This window comes from Acipenser ruthenus, chromosome 8 (assembly GCF_902713425.1).
Source record: "Acipenser ruthenus chromosome 8, fAciRut3.2 maternal haplotype, whole genome shotgun sequence".
Classification (NCBI taxonomy): domain Eukaryota; kingdom Metazoa; phylum Chordata; class Actinopteri; order Acipenseriformes; family Acipenseridae; genus Acipenser; species Acipenser ruthenus.
In genome coordinates this window covers 45,392,806-45,412,546 of record NC_081196.1, presented here as the reverse complement: position 1 = coordinate 45,412,546, position 19,741 = coordinate 45,392,806, and the positions used below count along the sequence as shown (strand labels likewise).

General features: G+C 38.5%; 1 protein-coding gene across 6 annotated transcripts in view; it reads right to left on the bottom strand.

The window, feature by feature from the left end:
• LOC117407137 (intersectin-1-like) overlaps nucleotides 1-19,741 on the bottom strand; it is an 83,263-nt gene that overhangs the window by 40,511 nt on the left and 23,011 nt on the right. For 3 of the 6 annotated variants that reach the window (XM_059029089.1, XM_059029092.1, XM_034011815.3), the window contains exons 2-11: nucleotides 13,000-13,059; nucleotides 10,918-11,010; nucleotides 9,884-9,947; nucleotides 8,514-8,674; nucleotides 6,761-6,904; nucleotides 5,059-5,140; nucleotides 2,779-2,888; nucleotides 1,992-2,055; nucleotides 1,583-1,720; nucleotides 150-262 (exon numbers count right to left, since the gene is read on the bottom strand). In XM_059029089.1, the coding sequence (XP_058885072.1) occupies nucleotides 150-262; nucleotides 1,583-1,720; nucleotides 1,992-2,055; nucleotides 2,779-2,888; nucleotides 5,059-5,140; nucleotides 6,761-6,904; nucleotides 8,514-8,674; nucleotides 9,884-9,947; nucleotides 10,918-11,010; nucleotides 13,000-13,027 (997 nt within the window). In that variant the 5' untranslated portion in view covers nucleotides 13,028-13,059. Of the gene's footprint in view, nucleotides 1-149; nucleotides 263-1,582; nucleotides 1,721-1,991; nucleotides 2,056-2,778; nucleotides 2,889-5,058; nucleotides 5,141-6,760; nucleotides 6,905-8,513; nucleotides 8,675-9,883; nucleotides 9,948-10,917; nucleotides 11,011-12,999; nucleotides 13,060-15,924; nucleotides 15,999-19,741 lie in introns of all 6 variants that reach the window. The other 3 variants (XM_059029090.1, XM_059029091.1, XM_059029093.1) reach the window with 3 other exon arrangements.

Sequence of the window (19,741 nt, the reverse complement as noted above, 5' to 3'; positions counted from 1 at the left end):
TAAAGTGGGCCCCAAGAAGTACTTTAGGATCTGTTCCATCAAATACATCATTAAAAGTAGCTTGTTGCCTACTGTCAGTCAGTGGCAGAGCAGGTATTCAAAGATCTATCCAGCTCTGCCATTTAGACTGCACTCCCGGTCACACTTACCTGGCAGATTCTTGTGTTGCTGCTGCTGTTCCTCCTCTGCAGGTTCCTCAGGTACCCTTTGGTCTACTAAATGTAAGCTTGTGATAGAGATGCCACTGCCAGAACGAACCCTTCTGGAAAGAAAGCACAAATAAGCCTTCTGAGTGTTACAACAAAGAATTGTTAAAAAACGCTATTTTTTTCAGTTTTAAAACTAATCATTTAAAAACTATACTGTATTACAGTGTACAAAGTAAAAAAAAAAAAAAAGCCAACTTACAATATTAACCTATTGTAGGGCAACTTATTGTATATAGTAACCAAAATTATTTAAATAAAAAAGCACCCCTTTAATTGTGTTGCTGCTTTGTTTTTGTTTTTCCACCCACACACAATTCTTCTTTAAAAAGGACAGAGGCTATTGTGTACTCAGGAAATCAAAATCAGCTGTCTAGTCTGTGACAGGTTAATGTCTTATCTGGACAGACTGCCTTGTATATTGACTATCTTCTATTGTATCAATGTTCATCCTCTTCAACGGCAATTCACCAATATAAAACACTTCAAGTTCATATACACATCTTAGAAGTCATTGTGATTAGACTGTTTGAGAGAACAATCAGAACTGTGTTCCTGTTAGAATTGGTTCCAGCGAAAGATACATGATCCTTTGTAATGTTTACACGTGACCATTTCTAGGAAGTACATATGCAATGCAATTTAAAGATATTCATAATATGTTAATGAAGTATTCAATTAAAAGTTTAAGACATATAAATTATATATATATATATATATATATATATATATATATATATATATATATATATATATATATATATATATATATATATATATATATATATATATATAAAGAACTATTCCACTTAAATATGACTCTTAAATATGACCAACATTTTGGAGAAATTGACCATAATCTGTACAGAAGTCAATTTTGTATAACAATCACTGCACGGCCAGTGCATGCATTTTCCTAATCTTTTTGTGCATGTTTGCAACACTGGAGCGGTCCAGATAGGTCCAGCTTGAATAGTTCAGAAGATATATTGGCTCAAGCCATTGTATATCCAGGAAAAATCTGGAAACTGAAGCATACTCAAATGAATCACTAGCAGTGAGCTTAAATTAAGTTAATTATAAACAGATAATTGGTTTTAATAAAATCAAGTCTTAACATTTCAGTTTCTTCTTTAGATAAATTAGATGATGCTTGTTATGTAAAATGATGTTCTTTAACTTTAAAGGCTGGTTCACATGTCAGTCTTATGGCCCCCTGGAGACAGGTGCGTGGCAGTTGGATTGATTAGAAATCACCCTCCGAGACGGTTGCATGATTATACTGTAAGTTCCAGAGGCAGGTGAACAAATGTTCTAAGAACATTGTGACACCAACATAAAGACGCACACACGCACACACGCACTATGTGATGCACCTGAAAGCAGGAGGAATGAAATCCGGAGGAAGAACAGAGGGTAAAGGCTGGCCTGACATGGCCATATCTATTAAATGCATGGCCAGGATGAACTCTTCTGCTGTAAGCTTCCCATCTTGATCAATGTCTGAAAGATTCCTGTAAAAGAGATAACAATAATCTGTCTAAGCCACAAAAGTATTCTTTCGAGCTAAAGGAATCACGCAGCCGCAACATGCGACTATACAGCAATAGCTGCACGATCTTACACTTTGGTCAATCTGGGGGAAACAAATCAGATAAAGCATAAAATACACATCAGAAATGATAACATGCTGATTTATTGGGTGATGGTACAAAATGGTACTTTAAAATTACTGTAACTTGAGCGGTTTTATTTTTTGACCACATTTACATTCATCTCTCTTACCAGATAGAAGCCAACTGAGCTTGTGGTAAACTGGACTGCATCAGGATAGTTCTTGCCTGTAAACCTGCAGAGAAGAAATAATGTCATGTTCAAATTTGTTAACAAAACAAATACACAGCACTATAATAATTAGCAACCTTTATATTCAATTTACTTAATAGGGTAGGATTTTAACCTGCTATTAGATCCTTTAATGAATGATTTTAAAAGGGTACTACTACTACACCCAGATGTGTTTTTTATATACATAAAGAAGTTGCATCATAACCATTAATACAACCAATCAGTGGTTTGGAGTGGCATTTGGTAAAACACAATTGAAGAAAACATAGATAACTTGACTAATTACTGTATGAATAAATCAGGTGTATGCATATTATCGATATCATGGGTCATGCTGCATATTCTATAAACTACAGAAGAGCATTTACTGCTATGGCCAAAAGTTTTGCATCACCCTAAAGAACTAATTTTACGTCATAAAAGTAAAATGAAACCTGCTGAATAATTATGTTTTCCATATATTGAACGAAAAAATGATAACTGAAAAAAATTGACATTTTGAAATCCAACATGAAATACTTTACTATTATTATGGCTTTTTTAAAATGAATATCTGTTCTAAAATTCTAGGAGATGCAAAACATTTAGCCACAGCTGTACAATACATTTTAACAGCTAACCATTTAGCATTTTGTTCTATAGCCGTAAGCAGTATTATCATTTTGTTTCATTTGGATGCTTGCTCTCCATGTTGATTTGCTCCTTTCATTATAATGTGATGTACCTGTTAAATGTCCGCACATCATTTTGTCCTGGCTGTTGAAGAGCTGCCTGTACTTTAGCCGGGAGGACTGAGGGACAGCCCAATCCACAGAAGCAGCAGCGGTTGCTGCACTAGAATACATTAAAATAAAAGGCACACTTAAAATAACCTGCTTGCTTGATTGCATAGCTAAAGTGCATCTACGTGACACTCATTTTTATAGTTTGACATCAGGGTTATAGATAAAAAGAAAACACACAGCATAAAGTTGTCAATGACCAGTATACAATACAAACCAATACAATAGAGGTATAGAACGAAATACTGTAAGTTTTTAGGTGCTTTTATTGAGGTTCTTTTTATTTAGTTTCACCCATCAACTATACATATGCAATGGAAACATTTTTACTGAATAATGCAAAGGCTTCAAGATTTTTTTTTTTTTTTTTTTTTTTTTTTTTTAATTATGCCAATACTATAAAAGTATAATGACCAAAATGCCACACATGGCATTTTGGTCATTATGTGTTTACAGAAAACAGTTAATATCAAAAGAGGTAAAGCAAGCGAGGTTCTCCATGTTGCTGCTGACCTCAGCTGGGTCTTTCTGGAATCTGCTTGGGTGTTTTATCATGAGCCTCAATCTAATCTTATCCTACCAGAAGCAGCGCACTGCAACTACAACAGAAGATATTATTTTACCCTGTTAACACTAGCCACCTTTAAGCAGGCTTTAAGGCATCCACAGTCTTTTTTTGGTAGTGTAAATGCAGCCATCCTATAAGTGGCCTGTTCCAGAGGGGGGCTCTGTGACAGCTTTGGTCTGTTTTTTGTTCTACTGTGAACGCAACGGCCCCTGAGGCGGCTCATGTTTGCCATGTACACTCGTGGGCAACACCACATTGTCAGCGTCAAACAGGCACAGACAACAGCTACAGGAAGTTGGGATTGTTACATGGACAGCAGAACCAAAAAATATATTTGACAGAACGCCGAGAGACAGAGGATTCCAAAATACATATACATTTGTGCTATAATGTGAAAAGACATTTAAAAACGTGTATAATTTATGTGGGATAAATGTGAAAAAAAGTTGCCATGAAAAGTTAGTCAGAAATGTTATTTTTCACACATATCTACAAACGTAACCTGTAGTATTACGAGGAAATGTTCAGTTTTGTGGGTACCTCAATCTAGAATTAAACAAATCATTACAGTAAACATTACAGTAATTCACAGGGTGAATAGAGTTTCTTGTTTGAAAGAAATGCTTTTTAGGCCTAAACATAGTGCTTGTTTAATTACATGCATCATGTTACTGTGATATGAATTTATGTATAAGCACTAGCTTCAGGTCCAGAAGCACTTTACTTTTAAACAAAGGACTACATTCGCCCCTAGAAGGAAGTCTTTTGATTTATGAATGGTTTTATTTTTTTAAATTGTGGAGAGTGGACAGGACTGATGTGTAAATGTACACAACAACGGTTTCTTTAAATGTTCAGATACTCCTGAAGAGGAGACTTTGGAAGTGGAAAATAAAAAGAACAGGTGTTATTTATATGTGAGAGGAGTCTGACAAACAGACGGTACTGATATGCAGGTTTTCAAGGCTTCACTCCATTTCTGATGGCTAAATTAAATCTTAATTAGCACGGAACAACCACCTTGAAGTAGAAACATACAAGTGACACAAAATGACAGGCTTCATGTTGATTTAAACACTTCTGCAACTGTGTTTAGGGGAAGGGACGTAATGAGTGGTCATGGGGCACGCACTACAGTTCAGGGGCTATGTGCTAACATTCAGAGACAAACCCAGCTTGGGTCTGTGGTAAAGTGCAAATAGTGTGGCTGAAATGAGGAGTCTTTTAATCTGTTAGACCCAAAGCCAGCTCAGGTCCGAGTTGTTAGTGTAAACAGAGCTTTTAACGCACATCCACATGCCAACTTGAACTGCTCCAAGATACAAGTCTAAAAGCTATGGATCCAGGATTTGGAAAAACATTTACCACTGTAAAAATGCGGTGCTATAGCATAGCATGGATACCTTGCCAAAATTGTAACGGGGAGAGCCCAATACAGATGGGGATCCCCCATCAAAAGGATAAAATATTAGTATTGTACATTTTATTAGTGCATATGACATAGAAGAAAAAGAAAAACACACACACGCACACACACGCACACACACGCACACACATTCAGAATGCAACATAGTTTTAAAATAAATGACTTCCTCTTACTATGTAAAATATGACCTTATTCAATTCATAATCTGCATCTCCTTGAGATACTTACTTTGCAACGTCAAACGACTGGGCCTTTTGCAGTTTTGGTCCAGATCGGTTTAAGGAAGAACTCTTGAGTGTTGCAGCAGCAGCTAGCGTAAAAACAAAGAGGCACAATATAATTTAAAAACCACTACACCCACTGACAAACAAATGAAGAAACATCAACCGCTAAAAATAAAAAGGAACAGTCTGAACTGATCCCCTTCAGATGCTGACCCACATTTTGAAAGCTTGGTAAATCAGAAATAGCAACCGAGTTGTGGTGTTATCTCAAGTTTAAAATCAAGTATGTCAGGTTATATTTTCTTCAACCACACAACCGTATCTTCCAGATGTATCCGAACTTACTGTTTGAGGGGTGACTGAAACAATAACCACATATTTTGTCATTGGGAAGACAAAAAGCTTTTGTTATGGATAAACTGATAAATACATAATACAATCTGCAGGGTCTCCTGAACAACTGCACAAGAGCAGCACCAAAACACATTTGTACAGAGAATCAGATAGATAATGAAATTCATTCTGCATGAGTTTTCTACCTCTGCTTTAAAGGGATGTGTATGCCTGTAATTATGATTACTTGTTCCACATTAGATTGCCCTTAAGATTTGACAAGTCGTTAGTCATTTATACTGTACAACACAATTCTCCAGGCTTTTAAGAGGCATACTTTTATTGTACAAAATATACCCACCCCTTGTTATATCGCCCCTCGCTATACTGCGGATTCAGATATATCGCGGTCCTGGAGTTGGCTCCCCATTTTTACTGTCTAACTGCGTATGCCTTAGCTGCAATATACATAGGCACTTAGAATTACTGTTTGTTTTATTTCATACTGCACATCACAAACAACAATATACAACACTATTAAAAACAAAGCACTAATATCGAACTGTTATCATATACACACGTATTGCACAATAACACAAAGCAAATTAAATATCTACTTGCTGAAGCGGTTTTTATTTTAGCCAACGAGGTGTTAACTTGTGGCAGCAATGCACTAGCAAAAGTCACAAGGCAGTGACATCAGCTCCCTAGCAACAAGCCTCCTATATTGGGATTGGATTCTTTCAATGCAGTGGGTTTGTGCATTTGAGAAAGGAGAGGAAGACCCATGAAATTAATTAGAGACTGAAGTTGATGAGAAGCAATTACCCTGTACAAATTAAAACGATGTGCTGCGTTTTATACGAGAAATGAGAAAAATCAGGTTGCATAGAGGATTTATACTGGACCCTGACGCACCCGATAAACCGAGGGAGTGGTTGTACAGTATTTATTAGCCTATTTGTTTTTCTATGGGTCTCTTGCTATATCGCAGCCCTCGGTATATAGCGGATTTATGATGGACCCAAACACCCGCGATACATTGAGTGGGTGGTGTATACCAAACCCATCAAAACAACTGTTTACTGTATTAAAATAGCAAAGAGGCATAATGGGGCTCTTCATCTTCCACTGGCCTAGAGATTGCAGCAAAAGACAACACCCTGTACCTGCCAGCAAGTCAATCTCTTTGAATCTCAGTCCACACCAAACTACAAAAGTGGAAATCAGCAACAGAACTTCGCTGAAAATAAAACACTGCATCACATTTCTGAGCAGTCAGAATGTTAAACTTAAAATTATAAATGATGTCCCAATAGTTATCATAATGGGTTTCTTATTGAATCTCCAGTTTGATGGATATGTGGATTTACCTGAATGAGCAAAGCCAGGCAGAGGCTGGATCATCACAGGTGCCCCATTAGCCATTGGTGGCACTGCTGACGGAACAGATGTCCCCATAGGGGGCGACATTCCAACTCCTGCTATTCCAGGTATACCAGCCATGCCGCCCATTCCTTCACAAAGAGAGATTTAGATCACAGAATGTGTCCCAACTGCAGTTACTTTTAGTCAGCCTGTACAGAGGCTTCACTGATGCACCAAGTGAAACAGTCTAAAAAAAGGGTCTAAAAGATTATTAAATCTTAAGATAAATAAGATTGAAGGGGTTTATTCACACATACCAATGAGACTGTAGTAAAATGTATAACCATTCATCTGTCTCTGACAATTGTTGAAAACTACTTGTCTATTATTATTAATTATTATTATTTGTTTATTTAGCAGACACCTTTATCCAAGGCAACTTACAGAGACTAGGGTGTGTGAACTATGCATCAGCTGCAGAGTCACTTACAACTATGTCTCACCTGAAAGACGGAGCACAAGGAGGTTAAGTGACTTGTTCAGGGTCACACAATGAGTCAGTGGCTGAGGTGGGATTTGAACCAGGGACCTGCTGGTTACAAGCCCTTTTCTTTAACCACACAGCCTCCATGTCTGTTCTGATTAATCACTGTATCTTTCCTGGCATTAAAAAAGGATAAGACTAATTCTTTCTTTAATGCTACAAGGTAAGTATGCAAGCATACAGTAACCAAGGATACAAGCAACATATAAAAGATAAAGAATACATTTCTGTGCTGCAGACTTGCATATTGATTAAATGTTTGATTAAAAGCTTACGGTCTACAATTCTGTATCAAACAGGAAACCGAATTGGCCAACTGTGACTTAACAAGCTGCACAGATCAATACCCTTAATGTCCACCATTCACTGCACCGTTTTATCATTAAGTTTTTTCACAATGGAGATTAATGAAAGCATATTCTATTTGAAACTTTTTGGTTAAAAGCACGGAAAGTGTTTTTTTTTTTTTTTTTTCTGTGTTTATTTGTGTAAATATTTAGTAGATAATCTGCCACTCCATCGGTGACATCCCACCTGCTGTTTTTGGTTGCAGGCAAAAACAGCTGGTGATTGGCATCATGTGCAAAAGGGTCCCGGATACACACCTCAGGGATGCTGCAAAGCTATAGGATTCAGACCGTCTGTGCTACTGAAATATCAATTCCTCTGGTCACCGTGTGTGTTAACCAGGATCGGAGGCTTGGCATTAAGAAGTCAAGTCTTTTGATGACCGTGTGTATATCTGGGGTCGGAATTGTTCTGTGAAAAGGAAGCCAAAGCCACCAGCGACCGTGTGTATATCCGGGGTTGGGGTTTGGTCAACGTAAATAGGAACAGGGATTCATTTGGGATTTTAGATCCCCAAGTATAGTAGCGAGGTGTATAAGCGGGACCTCCTGCATAGGGGAGTCGCGCTCGCCGTATTGACGGCAACTTTTGTTTGATAGTTTGTTTTGCTGAGCGTTTTATTTTGCCTTTTGTACACTCTGTCGTATGTCCTCTGTGAGCTACCATTGCTGGTCGCGTCACATGACATTTCTGGTATACGTGAATAAAACCTGCATGCCGGAGTGGCATATCAACTACAAGCTCCGTCTCTACTTCCAGGTTTAACCCAACTACATACAAGTTGAGACGAGCACAAGATGAAATCAAATACACTTATAGAGAGAAGCAAACCTGAGCTACTCTAATGACCTATCTTGCATACTTACCAAACCCTGGGACAGCAGGAATAGCAAGGGGAGGTTGTTTCATGACAGGGGGCAGTGAAGGAGGGAGCGAATGACCCTGTAGTTTCAGTTTAATCAGCTTCATAGCGATGGAGAACTCATGCTGGTCCATCCTCCCATCATTGTTCATGTCAGCCAGGGCCCTGCACAGAGACAAGAGGTAACATTTCTCTGGCATGGAGAAAACCACAAGCACATCCTTGCCTCTGAAGGGCAAAATATTCTCTATCTTATGCAGTTTGACTGTTCAGTGGTTGAATGGCATAGTAAAATGTAATAAAATTGCAAAAAAAATAAATAGTAAAAATGAAAATACTGAAAATATTTTAATTAAAAAAATTACATTTTTGTGTGTGTATCTTGGTGGGGCATGAAAAGGTTCAGGATATATTATATATCTGTGGCATGTCAGTTTCTAGAAGGTGCTGTGCATCTTTTATTTAAGCTTGCATATTATTGGACAAAGTCCGCTGCCATCTGGCATGTTGTTTATCGGCTTACAACATGGTACGCACATTACTAAGCATTGGGACACATTTAGTAAACTATTATTTGCAGTGTTAAGTTTGCTCTTATTATTATGGATTGGTGGCTGGTTCGTGCAAAAGAAAAAAACACAACCGCAGTGACAGCGAAGCCAGAGGCATGTTGGATTTATTTATTTTTTTACTGGTATATGTACGTGTGTGGACGGGGCAGGCGTCAAGTACCACAGACAAGAGTAAGGGGCCTGCCGTACTACTGCAGAAACAGATGATCGAGATTATGGGCTTCAGTGAGTTACAGGAAAACAATTCCATCTAAGGCTTCTGTGACATCATAAATTATCACTGAAGAGGGCAACTATTATTTTTTATAATACATGGATACCCTTGTGATGCTAATATTAAAGAAGACGAGGTTCAGCACTACAGTTTTTTTGTTTTGTTTTTTATAAACGTAGTGTTTCAGTGCTGTACAGACGTTATCCGTTAGTGCTTCAGCTTTATTTGGATGATTGCCTTTACCTTGTTTTAATTTCCCGTTCCTCTCCAGCTTCTCCATTTTGTTGATCATTAATGAGAATTTCTGTACTGTGGGTGTTGCCGAGTGATTGAAAACGAGACATTTTGTGTTTGAATTGAAAGCGATTGTCGAGGAGTCGAATGGGTCAAAGTTCAAGTATATTTTCCTCTAGAGGAATTATCACTTTTTGACGTCACTACTGTGGTATTATGCCTTTTTTTAATGGCTCAGGATGCAATATATATTATAAAAGATGGAATGATAATGTCTATTTTGGCTGAGTAGACCTAAACATTTCAAAAAGCATGTGTAAGTACTCCAGAAAGAGGGAGGGAGCTAGGACTTACCATATTTGTGCAAGAATGGGAGGGGGAAGTCCAGACTGAAGAAAGAAATTTCTTGCTTGATCGCCTGTTAAAAAATAAATAATTAGAACCGGTTAACTACACTTCCACTAAATGACCAGCAGTACAGAAGAGCGGGATACATACTAGGTTGCGTTTACTGTAAATTGAGTTATTAACCTCACAGAGCCCTTTATTTAAATATTGATACTGCTCTACCCCTGCCCTGTAAAGCCCCTTTCACACTGGCATGCTCCACCCGGGTTGCGGTACAGCATGCCATGAAGAAGCAGGTTCGACCTGGGTGACAGAAACAAGTAAATCCCCGTACGCGATGCCCTGGAAGCAGCCTGTTACAGACGCTTCCATCCAAGCTCTTCTGGATTGAATCGTCTGCCCAAATGTTGATAAGAGCAATTTGTTCATCATTCCTGCTACAATCTGGCTCAAATCAACAAAAATATGGCTAAACAGAATAAACTGAAATGTGCCTTGCAGAAGTGAACTATTCACGCAGGTGTGACGGTTTCTTACTTTGTCCTGTTACGAACACCCATCATGCATTTTGAGGTGGGTTGATGCCAACCCGGGTATGACCCAGGTACATGGTCTCACACTACGCAGGACTGTGACCCGGGTAGCCAGAACCCAGGAAGGAGCACCAGTGTGAAAGGAGCTTTAGTCTATAATGAGCATGTTAGTATTTTCTCTTCAAGGGGGGTTTGTTTACATTAAATTAAATACTATATAAAATGAGCAGCTTTATGGATTTTATGATGGAAACAATTAATTTAGCCAAAATAAAATCCATAAAAACACAGGATAAAAGAATAAGTATTTATAGTAATACCGGTATTTACCCTGGCACTAAATCGCAATGCTTCTTTTCTTTTTCTGCAAGTGCAGTAAAAAATAAAAAATGTCAATTCAGGAGCTGTGTAAGAGAGTTATTTTCACTATGCGGATGAATGCTGTGTAACAATTCCAAGATTAAATAACCGGTTTTAATGTACTGGCCTCCAACGGCCCTCCCTTACCAGTGATGAACCCAGACGTGGGATTCAAGCTGTAGAACTGCTGATCATGTTTATTTCGCTCCTCCGCAGTGATGACCCAGACATCCAGGCCCCCTATTAATGGAAAAACACAAGACACATACATTACAATAAAATATATAGAGTACATGCATCTTGTAAACAATTTTTTGAAAACGTATGCGCCATGCTAAATGTTAGAGAATGTTATAAAAAAAACTATATTAAATGTTTAAAAGCTGTAGCACATGTTATTCACACACAGAATACACGTAAAATCACCAATCAAATAAATAAACCAACCAGTGCAACCTTTAAAAAATGAACAGTGGTGCTCTTCATGTTTAAAACATAGAACCTTGTTTTAATCTGAACATCACTGAGTCCTAAGCAACTAAAAATAGTCAAAACAGAATAGAATGATACTATAGAGCAAGTAGAATGCTCACTCCATCAACCAAATTACAGAATAACTTACACCCCCCAGTTGAAGACACATTGATTGTGTAGGGATGAAAGATACAAATTGAATATTTACACTGCTTTAGTATCAGCTTGGCCCGCTCTCTTCCAGAGTGGGGTAAACTGAATTGTTGATCAAGATGGTTCCATGCATGTTTTATTAACTTAAATGCAAATGTGTGTCGGATAACCATGCATCACAACAGATTGTATAAAAACTAAAAAAATATATATATAACAAACCTGAAACATTCTATACATAACTTATTTATTACACACATTTAGGTGAAAGGCTTATTGAAATGGGCTGCCTTTTTAAAAGTTTAAAAATTGGGCTGGTTGTTATTTTCCTAAATAATGCATGCACATGGTTCTTCATTGCAGAGCATTTTTATTGTCATTTTATAGACAGGGATTCCAAAAAGCATTTCATGCAAATTGTCCAAAGGAATTGGAAATAGAAGTCGTTTGAAAATATATTTGTACAGTAGATGTTTGCAAAATAAATACTGGGGTAACACCTGGCATCTGCTTTGTTTGAAAACAAAAAAATATATAGAAAAACAAACCACACTGTCGCTTTAGAAAACACACACGCACAGTTTGAACCCTGTGTAGATGTATATGTGATACCTCCTTTTTACTGGAGCAATCTAGGTAAAGTACCTTGCTCAAGGGTACAGCAGCAGTGTCCCCCACCTGGGATTAAACCCACGACCCTCCGGTCAAGAGTCCAGAGCCCTAACCACTACTCCACACTGCTGCCCCTCAGCCCCCATTCATAATATAGTTATTATGATATAATAAACACACAGTAATGCTGTACATGTGCGAAGAGAGAGTGAGAGAGAGAGAGAACCTTGAAATTATGCATTTTAACTGCTGAAGAGGAATTCCCCCCCCCCCCCCCCCCCCCATATAGAGGTTTTATGGAACATTCGGGGGACGGTCAGGCTGTATTCCTTCAGGAAGAACAGTTTGTGCAATTAGAAAATAAATAAAGGTTTGAGTTATGTTCACGTAAAAAAACAACAGTATCTACTGAAATTAAAATGTTACAGTTTGAGCAGTCCCATCTTCTCCAGTTCAATTACTGCACTAAGATACCTTACACACAAGACAGTAACATATAGCACACAACTCTTGTCTGTTCCAGTTATTCTAATACTATGTACAATAATGCCACTCATTTTATTAGGGCATGAAAGTTTTAGGAATACAAAACATGAACATGCAGAACAGCTTTGTACAGAAAATTAAATACAGGTTTGCCCAATTAGTAACCGTGAGCTCAGAAAAGATAATGAAAGGAAACTGAATACCAAAGGCAGCAGGGCACTTGTAATTGAGACCTACAGAGAGGACAGCAGCGAGAATTAGGTGGTGTACATTACCAGACTGCAGAGTGCTAAGCACCTGCCCTGGGGGTACCAAATTACAAGACTCCATTCAGCGGCACTTACCGCTTTTACTGGGCTGAGTGCCTAAAAGGTTTATAAAAAAAAAAAATAATAATAATAAAAAAGGAGGAGAACACACACACCACAGGACAGGGGATAAAATCTACATGAGCTCTTTGAGAACAAAAGCAAATTCAATATATGAAGGCTGCAAATATCTTACCCCCAAAAGGTGTTGGAAACTGAGCCATGATTCAGTCAACCTGAGCTTCCCAGTAGATACCTACAAAAAAAAATCAAACAAAGTATGTATTAAAATCAGAGTTTCTAGTGCTGAAGTAGTTCAACAGAGACCAAAGCCAGAGTACTGAACATCTGCAACCACTGCATACGAAACACCTGAGATGAAGCCTTCACATCTTTTGAGTAAACTGTTAACCGTTTAAACCATCGTATGCATCGTCAATAAAATAGCACAGCATAGACTTCACTTACTATTTAGTCATTTCTGTTACAGCTTTGTATAATTGTACATTCAGTTACTTAGTGGTGTATCAAGATGCTGTACTATAACTGATGAAACAAAATATATAAAAAGGTCCTCAAAGCTTGGCATTTTCAGTTAAACATTTAGTACAGTACTAAGAATGTTTACTTCTGCTTGTAATGTTTAAACTTTCACAGCTGTAATTTCAATATAATGGTGGGATGTTCCAAGTACCAGTAAGCCTTCCAGGCCAGCCATGTCATTCAGCAGACCAACAACCAATAAAGCGCTCACTCAGTTTAACAAGTGATTCCTCATATATTCAGCCATTTAAAATCATTCTTCCTGTGGCTGATCTCCAGTCAACCCTCTGAAAGAGAGCACCTTTCTATACTGTACTGTAGCACATCAAAACATTCTTTTCAGAATCTCAGAAACCCTACCCTGCAAAGATCTACAACCTCCACTCACTCCATACTGTGGAAGTAGAACTCAATCATTTGTCCCGTTTGGCTTCAGTCAGAGAGCAAGCATTCTCTTAAAAGGTCAGAGCTGTGTGTGGCTCATGTGAAAATACTGCTGCAGAATTTCTACACAGATGCAAATCTCTAGCACCTTTACAGCAGCAACATTTATTTTTATTTTTTTTGGTAGCCATTAAGGAAAAAATAAAACTAGCCTTAAATCATTTGATCTAGCCGTGTACATTCAGAGAACTGACTGAACAGCAGCAGTTGCTGGCAATACCTTGAGATTGGAGGTTTCTGTCCCAATGTTTTTGTAAATGTCAGCAGCGAGGAGTGTCAAAGTAAATCCACAGCAGTTTGATATTAGATACTGAGCCAACAAAGGAAAGCCTATCCAGCTCTTTAAACAGATTCAGCTCTTTTCTGCGATATCAGTGTTCTCCGGGAGACTTGAAAGTAATTCCCCAACTTTATCTTTGACTGCATTCCTGACCGCATCCTCTGTAAACTTCAGGTGTTTGTGTCTGGGGTCTAGAAATGAAGAGATGAGCGCCACCTTCTGGGCTGTTTTTGTGTCTTTGGGTGCCAAGCGGCGCTTAAGTGACTCACATACAGTTGTTTTAAACTGTGAGACTTTTGTGGACTCTCCTGTGGTAGAAATCAGATGCTTGGACAGCAGAGTGGACGTGACAGGGTACATCACAGAGATCGATACCTCCGACTCACCGCACAAAGCAGTTGTAGTGCATTTCAAGGAGCGTAACACTGGCAGTAGCTCCTCGATAACGTCCCAACTGTCATCAGCCAGGTCAAGTATGCGGGCATCTGAAAGCTTTGTGTACACCCTGTCAGACAGGACTGCGACAACTGCCCATCTCTGTTCCTGTAAGCGTTCAAACATGTCATAGATTGAATTCCATCGGGTCTGGCAATACTGCACCAGATGGTGCTCAGGCAGAGTTTGTTGTTTTTGTTTCAACTTCAGAGCCCGAGTAGCTATTGCACTGTTATGAAAATGCGACACAAGACGGCTGGTCGCACTGACTACATTATGTATGGCACCAAGTTTAAAGCCATCGTTGATGGCGAGCTGCAGAGTGTGTGCAAAGCACAAATTCGAGTCCCATTCAACAAACTCAGAGTTTGCTAAGATGATGTTGCTGGCATTGTCGTGAACACAGGCAGTGATTTTCCCCCGTAAACCCAAATGGTCTACAGCAGTGTTCAACACATTTGCGAGATTCTCTGCTGTATGCCTCTCTGGCATGTCGCGAGTCTGTAGAACCATGCTTTTCATTCCCCAATCCTCTATGAAATGACATACGACTCAGTAGTCAGTGCAGTCCACGCGTCTGTTGTAATTGCCACCTTCTCAGCCTTTGACAAGTTTCTGCGGACAGACGCTGCTGAATCTGCATGCATTTTTTCGAGTCGAGTGGCAATTGTTTTTCGTGCAGGGACTGTGGATTTCATCAACTCCCGAAATCCCTCACCTTCAACAAAACTTATGGGAAGCATGTCCTTTGCCACCATATTAGCAATAAGGGCTGATGTTTTTTCAGCACGTACGTTGTCACACTGACAAGGCCTCACCGCAAAAGATGCAATGGCGGTTTGTTGTGGTCCTCTTTCCTTTTCTGTCGTTGCTAGCGTCGCAGAAGGGCGTTTGGCATTTAGGTGGGTTAACATACCAGTTGAAAAATGATAACCTGTCTTTTTTAACTTCAAGATGAATTGAGTGCATTGAGTAAACAAGGATCCCCCACACAAGTAGATCTAGAACAGAGGGAAGAAATCACTCGGATCCTGCAAGACCCAACTTGACAAAGTTCTGAGAGCAATCAGCTACTAGGAACCAGAGAAGCAGATAGGCTGAATGGCCTCTCGCTCATAAATTCTTATGTTCTTACCTAACTTGTGTAGCATTATTGTTTATGGTACGTAAAGGAAACACTCTGAGCTTGCTCAAGGCTGTCAAAGAGATTGTTTTGAAAAGCTACTGCAGTAAAAAGCCAAAGTCCAACAGCACAGTAAACAAAGGCAAACAGTACAAAAAACATCCTGTTTTCTTGCAGATCTTTGTCCAAAATGTATAGCTGAAAAATTCTTCTTTTCAATAATACCCTTTTTCCTCCCTACAATCCAAAATACTGAGCTGTAATGTACAGTAAAATCACTATAAAACTGTACTCACTGCCAGCAGAAGATTAGCATTCAGCTTATGTTTTCAGACACAGGGGAACAAGGCAGATATCTCAATGTCCTTTTCTGGGGAGACACAATAAAGGCGGAAACTAATGCTGGGACAAATATTCGAATATTCAAAACATACAGTCATTGGTAGCAAGAAGTAAATAGTCCAGATTAGGATGCGCACACAACCCAAGCTGCCAAATCGTGATCTCTTCCAAAAGATGCAGGTGCTGCTTCAGATTAGAAACGCAAGTCAGAATCAGAGGACACCAATACAGGTAAGTGACTCCAAATGCCTCACGCCTTCCAACACTGGCCAGCTTCAGAGCAAGGGTTACTGATTGACGTGTTTTTTTTTTTTTGTTGTTTTGTGTGTGGAATGTAATAAATGAAATTGTAACCCCCCCTCCCCCCACTGTAAACTGTAAACACCCTTTTTTCTACATTTATTTTGTTTATTTATGTCAGTGTACATTGAAGTTAAATTTGACAGTTTTCACTTGCTTGTTCATCTAAGTAAACCTCAGTAATGCTATTACTTTATGAAAACGTGTCTTTTGCTTCTTTGTTTATTGCAAAGATACATCAATGGCAGGGATTTAAAGAAAGTTTGTATCAGTGTTTTGAACGGATAGCCAAACATGAAAACACCATGTTGGTCCCAGCCCTAGAGCATCCAATAGCTATGGGTCATTTCATGCCAACTCAACCAGTGTCGTTGCCTGTCCGTCTCAGATTTTCCTAGAAAAATTCGCCTGGGGGTTTACAGACACGCCGAGTTCAGAAATGATAGCCATTATTTTAAAAATTTCCCCTTTGACTTGTGACCTTGCAAAGGTCAACCTAAAGTGAGAACGGGACCTTGACCAGAAAAATCACCCTGGGTGCAATTTAGATGCTACCATCATGTGTAGCACCTCGTTCTACTCTTATTGAATAGGGCTTTTCAAAATAATAAGCACCCTACTCACTTCTGGCAAATTGCCAGATGAGGGGTAACTGATGAGTTTTATTTGAACCAGACTAACCCTTTACCATGTAGGGGATGTGGGTCCTAAAATGCAAGTATTGCTGCAAGACCTTTAGGTACCAGTCTTCAAATTCTGTGAAAAACATTTGGTTTCAAGTCCCACCACTGGTCATTAAACCGTGTTGAAATTTGAATTTTTGCTATTTGTGCCAAACTTTAGGCCATAACAACTTTGCAAGGTCACAGGTTGAAGGGTACATTTAAAAAATAAATAAATAAATAAATGGCAGCATGTCAGAAAACTCCCAGGTGAATTTTTCTAGGAAAATCTGAGACGGACAGGCAACAAAATGTCCCTTTTCTGGTTGAGTTGGCGTGGAATGACCCCTATGTAACATCACCTAATACAGTAGCTATACTTTCATAATGACTGCTGTCGACAACTAAGCCCATCAGTGCATTCAAATCATGAGTGAAGACTCCTATCCAGCACATTAGGTATACTATAAATATTTCAGCTTTCGTTGTTGAATTTGAAGGCCTATAGTAGTACAGGAATATCTACAGTACAACAAAGATGCAAGAGCAATAACAACGAAATAATTTACATTACCTTAACTGCATAAGCTGAGAGTTATTTCTCCCTCTGTTTAAAACACTTTAAAAGCTATTTTGAAATGAAGCAACAAGTAAAATATACGGTACTTGGCATTCACACCCGAGTTCTGTTAGTCCTTTGCTCAACACACTCTCCAATCTGCACCCCTCACATGACAACATTAAAGCATGTTTCAGAAGTTTCATTATGCATAGTCCAAGGTTTTTTTCCATTAGTTCCAATGTGGAAGTGAAGAAACTGTCTACAGTACACGATTTCACTGTACAGTGCATATATTTAGTGGGAAAAGAAAACTGAAAGGTCTGAAGGGTTGCTAAACAAACCTTTTAAAAAGCAGTCTCGCACATCCAGCAAGGTTACTTGCCGTGTAATAAAACAACTGGATCAAGTCATGCATGCTTTGCATTCAAGCAGATAATTACAAATGTTTCATTAACACTGGGCAGATTTAATAAAATTGGCCTACTGTACAGTAGTTGCCCTAAGTTTCTTATTTAAAAAGACCTTTCACTTCCTGTTGAAACTAACTTTAAATACACCTGTAATGTTATGGTAGTGTGCTCAGAATAGAGGAGTTGTGATGGAACAGCAGCCTACAATTGACAATAAGAAGGACAGGCTCCTGACCCCGGATCCCACTGCATGCTGCATTGTGAGAGATATTGGGGGTTCACACCTTTAAGAAGAAAGGTGTGATGGGATATCAGCTGAACACTTGTCAGCTAACATACAAATGCTTAAGTGTAGAGGTGCTGGATTATTACACTCTGGTTTCATGCAGCAGTTATGATGGTGACCAAATGTGTGCGAGTACTGTTGTGTTAAAAAAAAAAAAAAATGGTTAAAATGAACAGTTGCATTCAAAAAATTTAGAACAGCGAATAAACAAAAATAGACGTGCATTAACAAAATGCCCTGAAAACTTAACATAAAGAAAACAATTTAAATTAAGCAATAAACTCAATAATTAAGCTAAAAAGGTTAACACTTTTTTTTTGTGAACTTCAATAACCCTATGTTATCTTTCACCAGCCAAATCACAGAGTGTCTAAATAAGCACGGTAATTTACCATAATAAAAAAAACAGTAATGAAAAAGAAAATGTAGAACATAAAAAAGCGCAACCAGATATAGTCAACGAAAGACAACACATTATTCAAATTCTTTGTCGCATTATATATTTAAGGTAAGGCAAGTTTATTTTTCTGTTAAAAGTGCTCCCGGCTATAATGTTCTGCCGCCAGGCTGTACAGAATTCCTGGGGAGAACCCTGCACATGTATGTTACATGCAGGAACACGATTTCTAAGCTGAGTTTATGTTAAACAGAGTAGAATATATGCTATTAAAATTTAACAAAAACAGTCCCATAGATTACAGATAAAAGCCAATATCTGGCTTCAGCACAGGGAGCTAGGCTGCTGGTTGACTGAAAAAAAACAAACAAAAAAAAAAACAAAAAAACACATACCAGTATTTTCTGAATAAATTAAGTTAAACTGTGTTGTTTCTTTCTGTGGCCAATAATTAGCTTTATATGTGAATGCAAATGACACAACATCCTACACTTTGGCCTTGACTTAAGTTTAGTGGTGCCAACTCGGTCTCAAATAAGTAAACACAGAGTGATAAAAAACAGTCAGAAATGCTTGCCTTTCAGTGTGACATTATGACAAAAATGCTTGCCTTTCAGTGTGACATTATGACAATAAGGCTCGGCTGTACAGAGGTTAAGAAACAAGGTCAAGCTTCTTAGAGTTTAACCAGATTCTGATGCACTCAATAATTTAAGGTAAAGAATGTTTTATCCCCACTTATCACTAGATCAGCTGTTAAGATTTGTTCAAATGTAAGTGTGACACTGTACAAGACAGACAGTCTCCTCATTACTGTGTATCCCCAGTTTCTGACACTGTCAATAAATGGCGCTAAAGAATGTCTTAACACTAGAACAGCCAGATTTTCAAACTACCTATATAAGCGCTATATAAAAAGCAAATTGTAGTGTATTATAAGTAAGCATTAGCAGGTTCAATTGCGATTCACACAAGGAGGACTGGACTGTTCTTACAGCACTCCTGGCATTTCTCAAGAGATTAAATTGCATTATGACTCATTTCCAGACCAAAATCCAATACCCTTCCCATGAGCATACTGTAAATGACAGAAGCACACGTGTTCAAACTCTGCAGTTTACTTAAATCGACTGGTAACCAAAAAATGTCTTTCT